This window comes from Pimephales promelas, chromosome 23, assembly GCF_988280905.1.
Source record: "Pimephales promelas chromosome 23, fPimPro1.hap1.1, whole genome shotgun sequence".
Lineage (NCBI taxonomy): Eukaryota > Metazoa > Chordata > Actinopteri > Cypriniformes > Leuciscidae > Pimephales > Pimephales promelas.
Genome location: NC_142791.1, coordinates 4128463 through 4145908, shown reverse-complemented (window position 1 = coordinate 4145908; position 17446 = coordinate 4128463). Strand labels below are relative to the sequence as shown.

Here is a 17446-nt window from a genome sequence, read left to right as displayed (position 1 = left end):
GTGACTCTGCAGGGTTTCAAAGCCAAAACCAAGTGGTTTCTTGCTGACAATATGGAGTTGTTCTAGCTGACTGACTGGGCCAAACTGCACAAAACTGAAAAAATCAGTGCCAAATCACACAGATCTTCTACAACTCACATCCACTTATTTACTATGGGCATTGCAGCAGTAATGGGCAAGCACCAGAGCAAAGGTCCTCTCTTTCAGTGTCTCTGTAATGTGTTCGTGTGCTGGGCTAGATAATGACCCTTTCTAATTCTCCTCGGTAAAGCACATCCAGAGCATCCAACACTTCAAAAAGCCTCTGAATACCTGCATTTTTGATATCGGTTTTAACAGTAAAACCCAGTGTGACTGCTCTGCATATCAGAAATAATGAGCTAGACTAGAATAGTAGAGGGATAGTTCATCCAAAAATAATTCCAAACCACTTTGACTTCCTTTGTTCTGTCAAACACACAAGAAGATATTTAAAAATAAATGTCTTAGTGTTTTTGTGTCCAAAAAATGGCTTCAGAGTAATTTTGGACCCCATTGACTTTTAGTGGCAAAAACAGTTGAAACATACAGTCTATTGAAATACAGTTCCGGAGAAGAAGGAACGCCATATAGGTTTTAAATTACATGAGGGTGACAAAAATGACAGAATTTTCATATTTGTGAACTATCCCTTGAGGAGGAAACTGAAGAGAAATGACAACAAGGAAGAAGCAAGTAAGTCTTAACCCTGACATGACCAATCACACCCACACGCATGCAGAGAAATGAAATGGAATGGTACTTACAAGATGGGCCCACTATAATGGATGTGAGGATGGAGAGAGACAAAAAAATGGATAAAAATGAGATGAGTGGATTGTAAAGTTAGAATTTTATTTTATATTTAGAACATGAGCGAAAAGTGAGTGATTAATGAGTTGCATGAAACAACAATGGGCGGCAGTAACAGAAAGAAGAGGTGATGAGGAGAAAGTGATGAGAGAAACTCTAAATTAATGTTTCGTTCATGTCATGTTGGAATTACCATAATTACAAGATGACTCTGTGCTGTTGGCACCTTTAGACTCACAAAAATATTAGTTCCCATGACAACACTCATAACCTGGTTTATAAAACACTTTTGATACTTGAAAATATTTCTATATATTAATAAATATAAAGCTGTACTAATAATATTTAAGCTTCATCTTCCATCAGCTGTCAGGTGAAATCATTCACAGCAAGTGTGCTGCTATAAACATCTATTAAGTGTGTTGAATATTCTTAATGCGTGCATGTTCCCAAGCCCACAGTCATGTTTTATGAAGCAAGATGTGCCTCTAACCAGATGGAATTATGTTAATTGCATCTGGCAGCTTTAAATAAATGGCTGTTGCCATACTTCACTCCTGTAATCAGCAAAATGCAAGGCCAGCACGTGTGTGTGAGTGTGCGGGCTCCGGTTAATAAAATTCAGACTTGGTTGAGTGTGTGAAAGAAAGATGCTAAAGTCAGAGGGAAGAACATAATAGAATTATTGTCAAATCCGTCAGATGTGCTGCTGTGTGGACGTGTTTGAGAGAGAGAGTTACTGAGCTAAGCAGCATTTGTGCATCTGCAGAGTTGCCGTAACTCACCGTGGACCTGAAGTGATCCGGATGCTTCGGCTTTGCCCACGCTGTTCTCAGATAAACAGGTGTACGAGCCTTCATCTTCAGCCTTCACCTGAGTAAGACGCAGGCTGTTGTCTACGCGAATCTCAAACCTGCCCGGAAACACACACACACACACACACACGACAGAGTTACTCTCTAATTTTTGTCTATAAACTGAGACCCACTGTTCTCTGCCAGCTGTATCAGCAAAGTTTCGCTACAGTGGATTTTAACACTTGTTACGCTTCAGTGTGATTAACATCTGCTGCTAACAGTTTTCAAAGAGTTTTGAATATATTTTTAAATTGAGGAATTTGCCAGAATAATTATAAAGTGTGAAACAATATAAAAATATGGGCTGTGCGACAGTTAATCGCAAGTAATCGCATCCACAATAAAAGTTTGTGTTTACATAAGATATGTGTGTGTACGGTGTATAATTTGGATATATAAATACAAACACATGCATGCATATATTTAAGAAAAATGTGTTATTTATATATAAATATTTATACATAATATAAATTATGTATACTGTAAGTATGCAGTATATAAAGTACACACATCTATATATATATATATATATATATATATATATATATAAAATGTAAACACAGACTTTTATTTTGGATATGATTAATCGGTGCACAGACCTACTAAAAATACATTTAATGATAATTTAATACATTTTTTATAATAATACAAATTTACTACGATCACTACCACTAATAATAATAATACATAAAAGTTATTGAATATATAAGTATAATATTAATCATATATATATATATATATATATATATATATATATATATATGAAGAGTTCAGATGCAAAAGCCTCTAAATGCTATTTGAAATTTTCTTCTTTAATTATGATTTTTATCAAACTTGTATATTTAAGTTCAGTAATTTCACTTAAATAACAATTAATAGGTAATTATCATTGCCATTTAAGTGAAATCACTGAACTTAAATATACAAGCTTGATAAAAATGATCATTCTAGAAGAAAATTTCAAATGGCACTTAGAGGCTTTTGCATCTGAACTCTTCATAGATATATATATATATATACATTATGTATGTATGCATGCATGTATTACATGTATTTTTAATAAATCAAATGATTTCTTTTATTAAATATGTACTATTGTTGTTAAAAATGTCTGTTTATTATTATTATTATTCATTAAATTATATTATAATATAAAATAATTATTAATTCATAAAAAAAATTGATCCATTAATCATTATCGTCTTTTATCACTTTGCTAATGCATGCATTTAAGTCTCACCTTCCCCGAGGCAGTTCTCCTTCCTCTTTCTTCCAGCGTATGGTGGGAGTGGGGTCTCCCTGAACCTCACACTGGAAATCTACGGTGTCATCAGCAAGGACCACTTGATTTACAGGTCTGCGTACAAACATGGGCCGCTCTACAGGAGAAAGAGATACCAAATAAATCAGTAAAAGACAGAGAGAGAGAGTAAATGAAAGATAGAGAAAAAAAAAATTAGAACTGCAAACCTACCAAACACTACAAGCTCAGCGGGGTCGCTGTCTTTCTCTCCAACCATATTAGTGCCGACACACACATACATTCCTGCATCACTCTTCCGTGTGTTGGATATCATCAGCTTCCCTCCACGGATCTGTAAGGAAAAGCACACTAAGATCTGTCAGGTGTATGCATTTATAAAACATCTAAGGGAAAAAGACACTAAAAACAGAGTTGGTCCCCATTGGAAGCCAAACATGCTGTTCTGTTTTATGAACATGGTTTCAGGTCACTGAAAAACCAAAAATACTACAGCAAAGCGAGTTTGATTGTTTTTAAAACACTTGACACAAAGAGGACGGCCAAACTGATACATTTTGTTAAAGTGCTGTAATAGCCCATTTAGTAAAGTGGTTGATAGGAGAGTCATAGGAACGACTGTAAGAGAGAGACAGACAAACAAAAGGTCAGTGTTGTAATGTCGAGATAACAGAGAGAGAGAGAGAGAGAGAGAGAGAGAGAGAGAGAGAGAGATGAAAAAATATACATTTCTATTTGTTGGCTGTTTGTGTGAGTTATTAAGAGCAATGTCATCTGTGAATATCCTGAAATGTTCACAAATGCTGTTCAAAATCAATCCGTTCGAATGCTTTGGCAATATAATATGGAAAGAAATTGAAATAAAGTGCAATAAAATTGAAATTAATTCTAGAGTTAATAAGAAAATTAATGTATAAAAACTATTGTTTATATTATATGGAAAAATGTCCATTACAATTGATTTGAGGTTGGTAATATTTTTTATTGTTTTGAAAGAAATCTCATATGCTCTCTAGGGCTGTCCCCCAACAGTCAACTTACCGTTAGTCGACTAGAAGAGGTTTGGTCGACCAAAATTTTATTAGTCGGGTAGTAGCAGAAAAAAAAATCAAAATCATGCATCGTTAATGGAAGGAAATCCAAACACACGCCTAGCATTCATCAACCTCAAATATGGCTCATCACTTGGAAAATGTAAGTAGTAGCAACTTCACAAGTCTATGCACCTAATAGCACACATTTATCTAGGTTAACTTTATTCAAGTGTTTGTGTGGAGAGCGCGCTATTTACTCTTGCATAATTTAACTTAAAATACATACAAATGTCATACAGATAAGAGCAATGCAAACAGTAAAGGGTCTACTTTTATTTCTGTAAACTCACAATAACAACAAAATGGAAATGCATTTGTAAAATGATAAAAACAATCAGGATGCGTTTTCTGCAGTCCTGGTCTGAGTGAACAGAAACTCAGTGTATACTTGCCTCACAGACATGAGAAATATATCTATATAAAGCTTGAAATGTCTAATAATGTTATAAAAATATAAATATTCTCAGATCATGTAATCCGTATGAAACCTGTATAAAGGTGTGGAGATGATGAGTCGACTTCATCTCTGCAGCTGAAAACAGAAAACTATCAATAAATTATTAAAATGTTTTGACAGTCTCCCATTCATAATCATTAAGTTTGCCAGTGCGTTGCGGCAAGCTTTATGCATGTGTTTGAGTATAAGGCAATGTATCATATAGGCTATTAAAGGCTCATTATTATGATTCATAGATTATTAATACAAACAAGTGATTAGTTGACTGAACGACTACTAAAAATCGAAAAAACTTTAGTCGAAGGCAGCCCTAATGCTTACCAAGGCTGCCTTTATTTGATCAAAAATACAGTAAAACAGGAATGTAAAATATTAAAACAATTTAAAATAAATGTTTTCTGTTCATACAAATTTATACATTTAAAAAAAAAAAGTTTAATTAATTTTCTGGACCCACACTGTAAAAAAAATATTGTTGGTTTACCTTAAAAAATTAAAAACCTGGTTGCCTTAAAATTGTAGGTTCATTAAAATGGAAAAATTGAGTTAATACAATGAAGGAGATTGATTTATGTAATCTGAACTACATAAATTATTCAAGTTAATTTGACACAAAAAAATAAATAAATGTTGTGATTACAAATCATGAAAATATTTTTTATACAATCACATGATCTTTCAGAAATCATTCTAATATGCTGATTTGATGCTCAAGAAACATTTCCTTATAAGTATCAATATTGAAAGTAAGTAAGTTGTGCTGTAACAAAGAAAGAAAGAAAGAAAGTGAAATTCACCGTAATCCTCTCGTCCTTGTCGTTCACTTTCGCATTGTTCCTCTTCCAGGAGATAGTGGGTTCTGGATGGCCTCGAGGAGGGATGCACTCCATCACTGCCGGCTCTCCTGCCGCCACCACCACGTCACTGGGGGTCTGTCGGAAATCATCCCGGAGAACTGAAGAAACAGGGAGAAGATGAAAATAATCAGTAAATGACCACAACTCCATTGCACCAGCATTTTCGGATATTAGTTTACTGTTATGAAATCACTTTTTTAGTTTTTTTCTGGCTTAATTTGTTTGCAATGTTCCCCCTCTCCCTCTGGTCTTAATTTGCTCACCGTCCATGTCGGCCTAATAAATAATGCATTGTTTCCTCTAACACATGACTATGAATAATTAAATCAGTTAGAAACAGGCAAAACCACCATTTTTTTTTGTTACTGATAGTGATAAAAAAAGGCACAAAACGAAAAATATAACTGAACAAATATCCTTCAATTGACCTTCCTGCACCTTTGGGGCTGATGATATCAGTTCCCCTCTCTCAATCTGGATTTCCATTTTATTGCCATTTATCAGATTTCATAGTGCCGGCACTGCCAATACTTTAATCTGGACAGTGCTCTATCAACTGCACGTTTCCAATTGCAATTGGTGTATGCGCCCCAGAGCGAAAGGTTCGAGTTCAGATAGAGTGTATGAAGTGGAAGTCTTTCGATATTGCGCTGGATCAGATCCAAAATTGAACCAAACTATGGCTCTCTCACTCAGAACACAATGTCCAGAGCTCAGACAGCAAATAAATCCACTGAAATAGGACCCTGTTTTAGTCAGCAAGGCGTGATAGAGGGAATTTTAAAGTTTGCTTCGCCAGAGGGAACAGACTGAACTCGAACACTGAAACAGGCAGCAGACACTAAAAAGTGCCTGAAGAAATTTTTCTAATCTTGATAAAACAGCAGTTTCACCTTTCCTTTTCTCATCCAACAATAATTGCTTGCTGCTTATTCACAGAGAAACAGTTCTTGTGTAAAATTTCATTTAGCTTCACAACAGGTGAAATTTGATTTCAATCCTTGTTGATGAATTATTCTAAATGAGGGAAGCATGTGCCAGCAGATGGTAATTATCATAAGACACGCCCATCTCCATTTAAGGGTATACAAAAACCTCTCAAGCACATTACCCGACAACTCAGCCCATTTATCCAAGGGTGCTCAAGGCTAATAGAAATGCAAAGCATTTTTAATGGCACAATTTTATGCAGAATCGATGCCAGATGTACACTTTTTTTTTTTTTTTTGAAAGAGTTCCTTTCTAATAGACAGTTTCTTATGTCAGATTAACTCTAGTATAGGATATACAGGTACCTGGTCTTAGTTTTTGTAAACGTACTTTCCCAAATAAGAATCTCTATCCCAACTCAACTGCATAATTTGCTTTCTCTCAGACAATGTCTCTTCTCTATCTGCTTCCTTTCTAAATCTGTCTTTTTCTCTTGACTGACCTGAACCTTCCCAAATTCTGTAACCAAATTGACAGAGGTCTGATAACAGTCCAAAGGCACTCATATCTCTCTCTTCCCATCCATCTCGTTCATGCTTTCTCACTATCTATCTCAGCCTGATCGCTTCACACGTCTCAAAATCACACAATCCAAAAGGTTTGAGAGCTGAGAGAACTTTTTTTTGTTTCAGCTGAACTTTTTGAACACTTCCAAACATTGAGCTTTTGAAATCGTAATAAGCACATCAAGCCCTAACGATGATTAATGTTGCATATTAAATCAGTCCAAGTGGTGGCATCGATAATCCTCTCAAACTCTATATTGGTCTCAATTACAGACATCACTAGTGGGTTTAGTAGAGCTACAGCATGTGTGAATTCACTGAAAAGCATCTTATATCTGCAAAAAAAATAATTCAAAATAATCACTTAAAGCAACTGAAGTCAACATCAATAACATTAAACAACACTTTTTAAATCCCCCTTGTCCTTCAAATTATCCCATTATACATTAGCATTTCAAGATACATGCGTATGAGTGTTATAAATATGCTCTTAAATGCAAGACATTAGTCATATCTGCAAAAATATATCATTGTCATGCATATAATAGATCGACCGCGCCACAGTCAAGGTTTGCAGCTTGGGGACACAGGCTGTCCTTCAGGACCGCGAGCGTGTCAGTGAGAGTTTGATGCTATCTCAAGGTCTATAATACCTCTTGATGAGCAGAGGAACAGGAGTGTTTCTGCGGCGGGTCCTCGAGATTAGAGTCACAAATCTTTAGAGGTGCTATGGATCGATATAATGCAAGATTTATTATAGCCGAAACAGACTGCAAAGCCACAGATGGATAAAAAAAACACAGCCTGACACCAGCTGGAATTAAATTTCTGACTATTAATTATGGGTAATATATTTGGTGCATAGGATGTGTTTATGTGAGAGTAAGTGAATCAGTGTGTATGCTTTGACTTTAGGATGGATAATGTACAGCCATTACGTCTAAATTACTGCGTTAATGTCACTACAATGTCATTACGACAGGGCGGGAGAGTTCGGTTTGATGAATGAAGCTCTCTGAGCATGTGTGAATTAATATATTGTTGATGAATCCAAAGCAGGACAACAGAACAGGCAGATATTAGCGTTAGCTATTTGGGGCGCCCCTCTTTACACCTCTAATGGATGGCTGTCAGCTGCCGCTGTTTTAATTTCCTTCCCTTCAAATGTATGCGATGGAGTGGCATCAAGCTTATACATTACACTTCATGAGGATGTCATGGTGAATAATGGATTCCTGCTTGACAAACATGAGTATAATTGGATGTCTAGATGTCGCATTTTATAGCGAGAAACCAAAGCTAGATGTATCTATCACATTTTAGTGAACTATTTGAAGATTTGCAGACAATTGTTTTCTGTCTGATGGCAACAAAATAACAGCCAATGTGACCAGATTGAATTAAATTGAATTAATATTTAGTATCAAACATACTAGTATTTTATAACAGTTATTTTTCCGTGGTCAGAGTAAAATGAGAGTATATATAGTTTACAATATATATATATTATGGGTGTAACGATACACGTATTCGTATTGATACACGTATTTGTTCGGTAAGAGGCTTTCGGTTCGGTTTTCGGTACGTATTTTTCGGTTTGGTTTTCGTTGGACCATTTTTCCTGCCGACCAAAATTTTGTTATTTCAAATGTTACACCCCTAATATATTTATATATATATATATATATATATATATATATATATACACACACATCAGCCTGTTCTCACATACATGCGTCTCTATAGCACGCATTGTGTATTATCGTGCAATTTATAGTTTTTACGTGCATATGATACGCAGTTTTCACATGCTTTTGATACGCAGTTCATTTGTGTGTAATACACACGCACCCCACACCACTACTAAACCTACCCTAATCAACCCATACGTATCCTATGCACGTAAAAACTAATTTTCGCGTATAAATTGCACGATAAACACACTGATAAGTCTAATAACACTGATAACACACTTATATATACACCACTACTTTACTTTGACGTTCTGCGTGTCCCTTCGCAAGTCTTAAATGGCTTGACAAGATTTCAGCCAGCAGGGTGCTGAGCGTTAGTCAAATCAATTTGGGCAAGCTTGAACCCCTAGCCCTACCTGCAGCTTTAATTAACCTTGTGAACCCCTTCGAAACACACTGTATGTGAGCTTTCAACTAATTAATTTCAACACACAAGCACTCACATGCATATAAACAGAATTGAACACTACAGTCCCGTGGGCTTATGGAAATCTAATGTTGCCCTGTCAAGACAACAACAGATCCAGAGAGAGGCGCCCTCCAATCTGAGGGAAAATTAAGTTCTCCTGGACTTTCCCATTCTTGCTGCAAATACGGCTTCGAGTAAACCAGAAATCATCAAGAAGTCTATAATTCTATACTTTTTAAAGTTGCTTGATGAGCCAATAAAAACTAAGCCTCTTTTTCTGTTGTCCCTATCTTGACAATCAACACCTTAAGATAAGGAACAAATGACTCTAACAGGTGGGAAAGGGTATAATTTTAAACTAGTCCTGGGCCAGCTATGACCAAGAGAGCTTCTATAAACCCTGATTAGACTGCCAATTACCCATAAACCCTGGGGATGAAGGATTAAGACTATGACCTTTAACCCCTTATGTCGACCTCGGGGGGGAAACCCCCTTCTTTCTACTTCTCTCCATCTTTCTATCTCCTCTGAAAACAAAGTCTGTGTAATCCTACCCGCAGTCCACTTCAATTACCTCCCTCGGCTGCCGCTATAGCTGCATTCTGTGGGGCATGGCTAATGAATCCCCCGACTCGCAACCTTTCCCCTCCAAAAAATCAATTCTTCATCCCCGGTCCTTCATTAATTTTAAAGTCGGGTCTCTGACATTGTAAGGTATCCCTTAAAACCGGCAGCATACGACTCTGCTGGGGGCTTTCACATGCAACCAATGCAGCTGTCTATACAGTAATGAGTCTGTTTGTTTGAGTCACTGAGCGGCAGGTGAAAGGCTTTACGAAATCAATTCAAAAAGTCGAGACGGGTCCTCCGCTGATCTGTTTGAGGTCTTTTTCAGCATTACAACCAGTTTGCATTTAAAGTAGTTTGACAGCTCTAAACATGGTTGTTTTTATAGGGTCTGATACTTTCATCAGCTTTCTAAATAGAGGTTTAGCCTAAACACGCAAATGCATCCACAGTCATTCACGCCTAATGAAAAGCATGTTACTTTGTTCCCTGAAAGCTTGCGTGCTTTACGATCACTCATGAATAAAATCTAATATTCAAATGACAAATGGCTCTCTCACAGTGATGAAAGGTTTATGTTCGCAGAGGCGCTTTCGGCATTTGACTTGGTCATCTGTCAATCTGTCCTCTCTGCATGAAGCGATCCATCACACGCTCAGACGTACAAATAGACAAACACATGCTGAAGACGGCTTCATCGGCGCAGAATCTCTGTAATCTCTGCGCATGATCTTCGTGAGGTATTAATCTTATTAAATTCGGGTCAGGAAATTATGAACCGTGTCAATATCAGTTTTACAGGCTCTAATCCGTGTGCCTTGATATTAAAAATCTGCACCGCTCCCTCCAATGTGAATTTGATTTGGGGATGTACAAGTGTCCAATGATGCATCTTACACATTTAGATTTCTTACTATTTAATTAATATTCCACCATTGCTTAAAATCCGAGCTATGTGAGCTTAGCACGCACAATCGGATGAACAGGTGGTAGCTGACCGCCAGGCTATTGATTTATCTGATTGATGAGTTTTAATGCTAATCATTATCTTCGTGTGTGGACATATGGAGAGCTTTAGGCCTGTCCGCTGGTTCCTCAACTCTCTCATCTTCTTTAAATGGTCACATTTGTCCTCCAGCCCCCTGGACGCCCAATTATCCACACAGACCACCCCTGACCAGGGAAGACCTGAGGCAGGAAAAGGGAAAAAAGCGTCCACTTATGCGGACACCCACCACCACTAAAAAAGGCCTCAGGGACTCTGTTTTTGAAAGAAGTGTCTTATGCTCACAACGTCTGCATTTATTAAATCAAAAATACGGTAAAACAGTTATATACAGTGATATACTATTGCAATTCAAAATAACTGTTCTATATGAAAATTTGATTCTGTAACAGCAAAGCTGAACAAGAACAAAAAAAGTAAATACATAAGTAAGAAAATGAATAAATTAAATACTGAAAAATAAAAGTAACTTTTAATAAAGCTGATTTTCCAGCAGTCTTTACTCCACTCTTCAGTGTTATAATATATATATATATATATATATATATTTTTTTTTTTAAAACAATGTCAATGTTTTCAATATCATGTTTGATCAATTTAATCCTGAATGATAGGATTCATTTAAAAAAAAAAAATAAATAAAAAATTCGTTCCCCAAACATTTGATTGGTACTGTACATAGATTAAGTCGAAACAACAACAGTATACACAAACATATTTGCAAAAAATATACCCTCACATGAAATATGCTCTCATGTGCAACCAAACAAAAATGTTATAGTGAGATGCTAAAGCGGTTTCTCTTGAGCTGTCCGGGTGTATGAGTGATTCTCTTCCGTTCTCTGTAGTGATTTGCGGCCGCCGCTAAGAGTTCCCTTGTGGAGTCAACACAATTACAGCAGCTTTGAGAAAGAGTACGTCTCTTAAATACACCTGTCTTTGGCCCACATGAAAGGACATCTCAATATCTTCCTCCAAATCTCTGGGTAGATGCGGCTAAACCTCTGCCCTGAAGTCAGTTCTGGCTGGAAATAATATATCAGCCTAGGCTAGCCCACAACTGCAAGCAAAAGAACTCAAAGAACGTGTGACATTTTGAGGAATTTCAACTCTAATCTTCTCTGCCATCAATGGCCCTTCAGAGGATAAGAGGATCTAGATCAGGTTTCATATCTCCTGGCTATGAGATACCACAGCAGCTTGGAAGAGTTTGGATTTCAGAGGTCTTCCGCAGTCAGGTTAGCATCAGTATGGCGCAGTGCCGAACACATCTGTTGCAGTCGACGGACCCGCGAGCTGGGCCAGCTCTTGACAGAAGTCGGGTGGTGGCGGGACAGAAGCGAAGAGGGGTGGCGAGGTAACAGGGGAGTTGGGGGGTTGGATATGACGCTTGAGGCACGTGCAGCTTGGACATCTGTCCCTCTTTTCAACCCCCACCAGCTAACATCCCTAATACACACTATTCTACGCGCACACACACACACACAGCGATCTGCTGCCTTCAACGTTTCATCATCCCAAACCCCGATAGGATCAAAGAGGCCTCTCCAGACGTAATGAGCCCAGTGCAAGCTCAGGGCAGAAGCCCAGACTGATATTGCCTTGGGGACAGTGGGAAATCAACGCTGCTTGTACGCCACACTCACTTTTTTCGTTTTATTTCGGCTTTTGTTTGCAGTGGCATTAGCATGTGCGTGTTTGTCTTCGGCTCGACGTTCATTTAGAAGCTGTCTCTGCTGCTTAACCATCACCTGAGTCCTGTTAGAACACAACAGCTGGGATCCCTCGCTCTCTTCGTCTCTCTCTTTCACAGCTGATTGATGAAAAGCATCTGGATGCACTGATGTGGTGACTGTGGATGAAAAATAATTTCCTCCATGTGTGGGAAGCGCTCTGAACCACGAGGCTGGTGTTAATATTCAGGTTCCGTCACAGGACAAACAATACAAGTGAAAATGAACAATTTTGTGCGGTTTCAAAGATCCCATCCCGAGAAAAAAACCCCATCTAGATCAAATAGGAACAGCAAAAAAAGCAACTATGTAAATAAAACAAAAAATAAAGCATTTGTTTGTTTTGAATGTTTTTAACAAGTATTGTAAGTAAATACACATTTATAAAAAAAATTTTTGCAAAGAAACAAATAACTAAATAAATATAATTTATAATATCTGCTATATAAACAAGTAAATTGTACGTGAATAAATATTTGTACCAATGCAATCCTTGGGCTGCATGCTCTGAGACACAAGTCAGCTTTACAACGCTCGTAAACCCTTAGTTGCGGTGGCAGACACGGTGAAGACTCGAGAAATAACAGTGATATTTCATCTTTTTATGACCCAAAGCGCTCCCCAGCACCCCTATCCAGCCTGATGAAATGATATGCATTCTATATGAGGGAGTGAATGAGAGACGGAGAGATGTATGAGACGTGCTGCCGAGGTACATCATTTCAAGGCTCTTAACTGCCCATAAACAGGCCCGTCTGGTCTTCCCCGAAACCTTTTACCCCTCACCATGTCAGGGCGACAAATTGAAGTTATAAATGAGAATTCTTTATGAGCAAGGCCGCATGTGCAGTGCAGGAGGCGGGTGTCATTATCCCGAAAAGGAGGAGGAGGAAAGGGGGCGTTTGACCAACAGTAGGATCCAGAGGCGCAGAGCCAGAGGAATCGACTCTAACCTCCACCCCATTCACTGTTAATCACTGTCCCACCCGCAGCTGCCTGGAGCGGCCTGTGCTAGCGGCATCAGGGTACGCCAGCCTCATTTAAATGACAGAGAGGTGCTTTTACACAGAGGAAGAGAAACAAACTAGTCGTTTCAAATGTGCCCTCGCACTGCATAAGGATTCGCAAAATGTTTCAATGGTTGAAAACAAGTTTTTGAAAATGGTTTTATAGAGTGTGTTAACCCTAGGAAGGCCATTTCCAAGACTCAGCTCTATCCTCAAGTCAATCGCAGGCTCTCTGGTCTAAAGATGGGAGATAATCTTCACACCTTTCCCAGCATGTGATGGCCTGCCACTCAGGATAAACCACAGACACAAACACACGAAACACAAACATGCTCACTTCTTTCCTAACAAATCCTTAAAGGGATTGTTCTAGTAAAATAAAAAAAATAAAAAAATAAAAACAGATATCATTCCAAACCTATTTGACTTTCTTTCCTTATTTTGTTATTGTTAACGAAAACTAATTGCCGATAAAGGATTTTGAAGGCCGATACCGATACAAATATTTTTGGGTTTTAAAATCCGATATTCCGATATATCGGCCGATATTTATTTTTATTTTTTATTTTCAGAAACGCACAACACAACATTAACAGATTTAGTTAATTTTAATTATTTAGTTATTATTTTAGTTTTAACTAAAATAATACACTAATGCATTTTAAAAAGAAACTTGTTTCTTTTATTGTCACAACAGAACAGACTAATGAGAGTTGCATTAGCTAGCTTTGTGGTTAGCTAGTCTATGATGAGCCACAATTTAGCAATGGATTACATCATACTGCAAATTGTACATTGTACATTTTCAATATAACAGGCTAAGGAGAGATGATATGTCTCATTGCTATTACTGTCACGAGCTAGTAAAGAAATACTTCAGTCACATTGTCAAAAGTTAAAAGGACAGTCAGTCAACTACACAGTAACAACGTAACGTAACTATTACTAGCTAATTCCGCTTTACTCTCGGCTTTTTAACAGCAGCAAAACTGGACATGATAGTCACAAATTTTGTCATGTTTATTTGAGTTAAGAGAACTGATGGGGATGTTCTTTTAATTGTTATTCAAGCAATGTATGTATCGTGACCAACTCAACGAATGTTGCCAACAGGGATGGTGTAGAGTGCCCTCTGGTGGACAAACTATACAACTCCAACTCTCATGACATGGTTCAAACGTGTTTCGTCCGTTTTTATTTTATTTTTGAAATATTCATTTATCGGCCATTACTGCCGATACCGATAGTTTGGAAAATGCCTAATATCGGCCGATAATATCGGCCTACCGATAAATCAGTCTGGCTCTAATTGAAATAAAGATAAAATAAAATATAAATATTAGACGAAAAAAATCACTGGGTGTGCAATCCTTTCCACTCCAAGCTTACCAGTTTTTTCAAGGATTCATTTAGCCTACCAGTCACATTAACAATGCATTATGGGTAAGTTTCACACTGTTGTTATGATGGAATCTAGACTTTAATAGAGGTGTTCTAATTCTCCACAAGACACAATAACGCTTTGTCTTGGCCGTTTCAGCTCCTCGACAATACATTTGTAAGCATTAACTGGCAAATCAAAACTTTTTTTTTTTGATCAGAATAAATGATCTAAACTAAATCAGACAAGCCTAGAATTTTCTCATCTTTGATGCCTAATATGAGGTCATCTCCAAACCATTTGCATAACCTCCCTTTTGTCCCAATTTCATTGTTTTATTAAGCATTTCGTAACAACAGAAGCTGCTAAACAACTTCAATCAAGTGTTTTTTGGGGGGGGGGGACAGCTGCTCGGAGGGTGGCTGACTGTCTAACACGTTCGCCCTACTGTAAACTCATCATTATTCAGTGCTTGGGTGCGTTGCGTGTGTAAACCGTTACTCGCTCCTGCGCTGCTGGACATAACGCTGGCCCACAAAACGCCTGAGTGGAGAACAAAAGTAGAGGAGATAAGAGGATGAGAGAGGGGAGGACCTCTTTATTGATGGCACATCTAGGAGGACAGCCCCAGGCCCCCCCCATAGCTGGTCTTTTTGTATGCAGATACCGACAACAATAAGTCCATTAGTGATGTGGTCTAATCCGGCGCGTGTGGCCGACCACGGTGGAAGCTAATAGAGACATGGTCTTTGGAAAGAAAGAGGATTACTTTAATCTAGTGATGGTCTGCACTTCTCGAGCTTAATGAGAGGATGGGACTGAACTCTGTCTTTGTCCACCATCACCCCCCTTTCTGTTAATGAAATGTCCCCTCCATAGCAATCCACAGCCATCTGAGGATATTGAAATATATGACTGTCCAAAACAAACCAGCACGAAGAATTAAGGTGATCTGGGGATTTATTTTGCATGTTTAACTTGTGTGATTGTCACTGTTACACTTACAAACTCTAACATATATGTATACAAAATATATAAATATATAATAAACATATATAAATAAGCTTTTATTTATAGCTAACTAATGAACTATGAACACTGGTTAACTTTACTGAGGTAAATGCAACATTATTAAGTGACATTGTTCACAAGCTGCTTTATATGATTCATTTCTAAGTTGTATGGTATCTTAATGGTATCAACATACCTTCTGATGCTCATGGATGTTTTTTCGTGCTATAACTTGACGACTCGCGCTGCCGCTTAAACTAAGGTGCTATAGCAATCTGCCACGACACATTCAAAAGCGTCAAAACGTAATTTATTGTTTGAGTTTTGTGATAAAATTGACAGACTTTGAAAGTTGAGACTCACATGTAATAAAGTCCAAAAATCTACTTAAAATATTTGGTGTGGGAAAAACTACGGACCTGGCAACCCTGACTAGAACTACGGATGATTCATAGGGTCAAACAGATGTCACTATTTTGTAACTGGTAATGCATTATTTCAAGTTAACTTGCTCTATATTTAAGAGAATATAGATTTTTTTCACACACAGTATGAATTGCAGTCTGAAAACATTTTTCCACCGGCCCTGATCATCGGCCGATGGCTAATAGTGATAGGCCGATAAAATAATAGCTTTTATCCGCTGATACAGATTATTGGCCGATACATGAATGCATCTCTAATATATGCTCATTCACACATAAATACATTTTTACATTTATATGCTTTTTATGTTAAAACCTGTAAGATTGCAGCTGTTGAAGGAATCTCTGGAAAAACTAAAATTTATTTTATTTGGTAAACAGGCAATTTTTGCCTGAGGATCGCTAGAGGCAGGAAAGTTGCTTCGAAAAAATTATTGATTTCAGGACACACAGCGAAAACACAAATGCAGACCTGATGCCGCTTGTGAAGGAGTTAAAAGTCACGAAACCTGCATCAATTATACTGTCGAAAGCTTTCATGCTGTTGTACAGAAAAAGCAAAGAGCTTGGTAAATGGAGTTCAACAATCATGATAACAATGTGTGAAATAATCAATGTGCCACCAGAAAAGATTTTACTTGTGTAATGGATTCTCAATAGACTGCAGAAATCGAATTGAGTATGAGCCTTCAAGGTGCTACAGTTGTATTTTACCACACCAACACCACACGTGGTACTAAAATCATAAGAGGAGACAGGGCTCAAACTCAGCGGAGCAGTCAGACTCTGAGAGCGCTCTGCGTGATGCGTCAGTGCATATCAGCGGGACAGGTCTCGGGATAAGGCTTGACGTTGAAGCCTTTCCTCGCAGGGGTTTGGGGAGGGATTCTTGTTCATCCCAAATCCTCTGATCCTTCAAGGTGAGCCCATCTGCTAAAAGGAGCTAGGAAGAGAATTACGCTTTTGGAAGAGACGTCACAAACGTGTGCAGGCTGAGACGTGCATCCTCTCCGAGTTTGATTAGATTGGCTGGAAAATTTGATTGGTTGACATTGCTTGATGAAATTGAACTGTCATCTTTTATTCTGGAATCATTGTGCGATCAGTTCTTGTTCAAATGACCTTGAATTAAAAATGTACAGGAAAATAACTAAGCCAGATTTGTGTTTCTGTAAGGGACCGAAACCAGTAAAAGAAGGGAGAAACAAGTAAAAAAGGATGTGAAAAGGCCAACAAAAAAAGAAAGAATTGATTTTGCTTGTGGTGGGTGTCTCTATGCTCTCCTACATTCTAAACACAG

General features: G+C 37.8%; 1 protein-coding gene across 4 annotated transcripts in view; it reads right to left on the bottom strand.

Moving 5' to 3' along the window:
* The window catches only part of robo3 (roundabout, axon guidance receptor, homolog 3 (Drosophila)), a 144478-nt gene that overhangs the window by 45074 nt on the left and 81958 nt on the right, over positions 1 to 17446 (bottom strand). For all 4 annotated transcript variants that reach the window (XM_089126035.1, XM_089126036.1, XM_089126037.1 and 1 more), the window contains exons 3-7: positions 5298 to 5455; positions 3163 to 3283; positions 2929 to 3067; positions 1617 to 1744; positions 786 to 797 (exon numbers count right to left, since the gene is read on the bottom strand). In XM_089126035.1, the coding sequence (XP_088982161.1) occupies positions 786 to 797; positions 1617 to 1744; positions 2929 to 3067; positions 3163 to 3283; positions 5298 to 5455 (558 nt within the window). The remainder of the gene's footprint in view (positions 1 to 785; positions 798 to 1616; positions 1745 to 2928; positions 3068 to 3162; positions 3284 to 5297; positions 5456 to 17446) is intronic.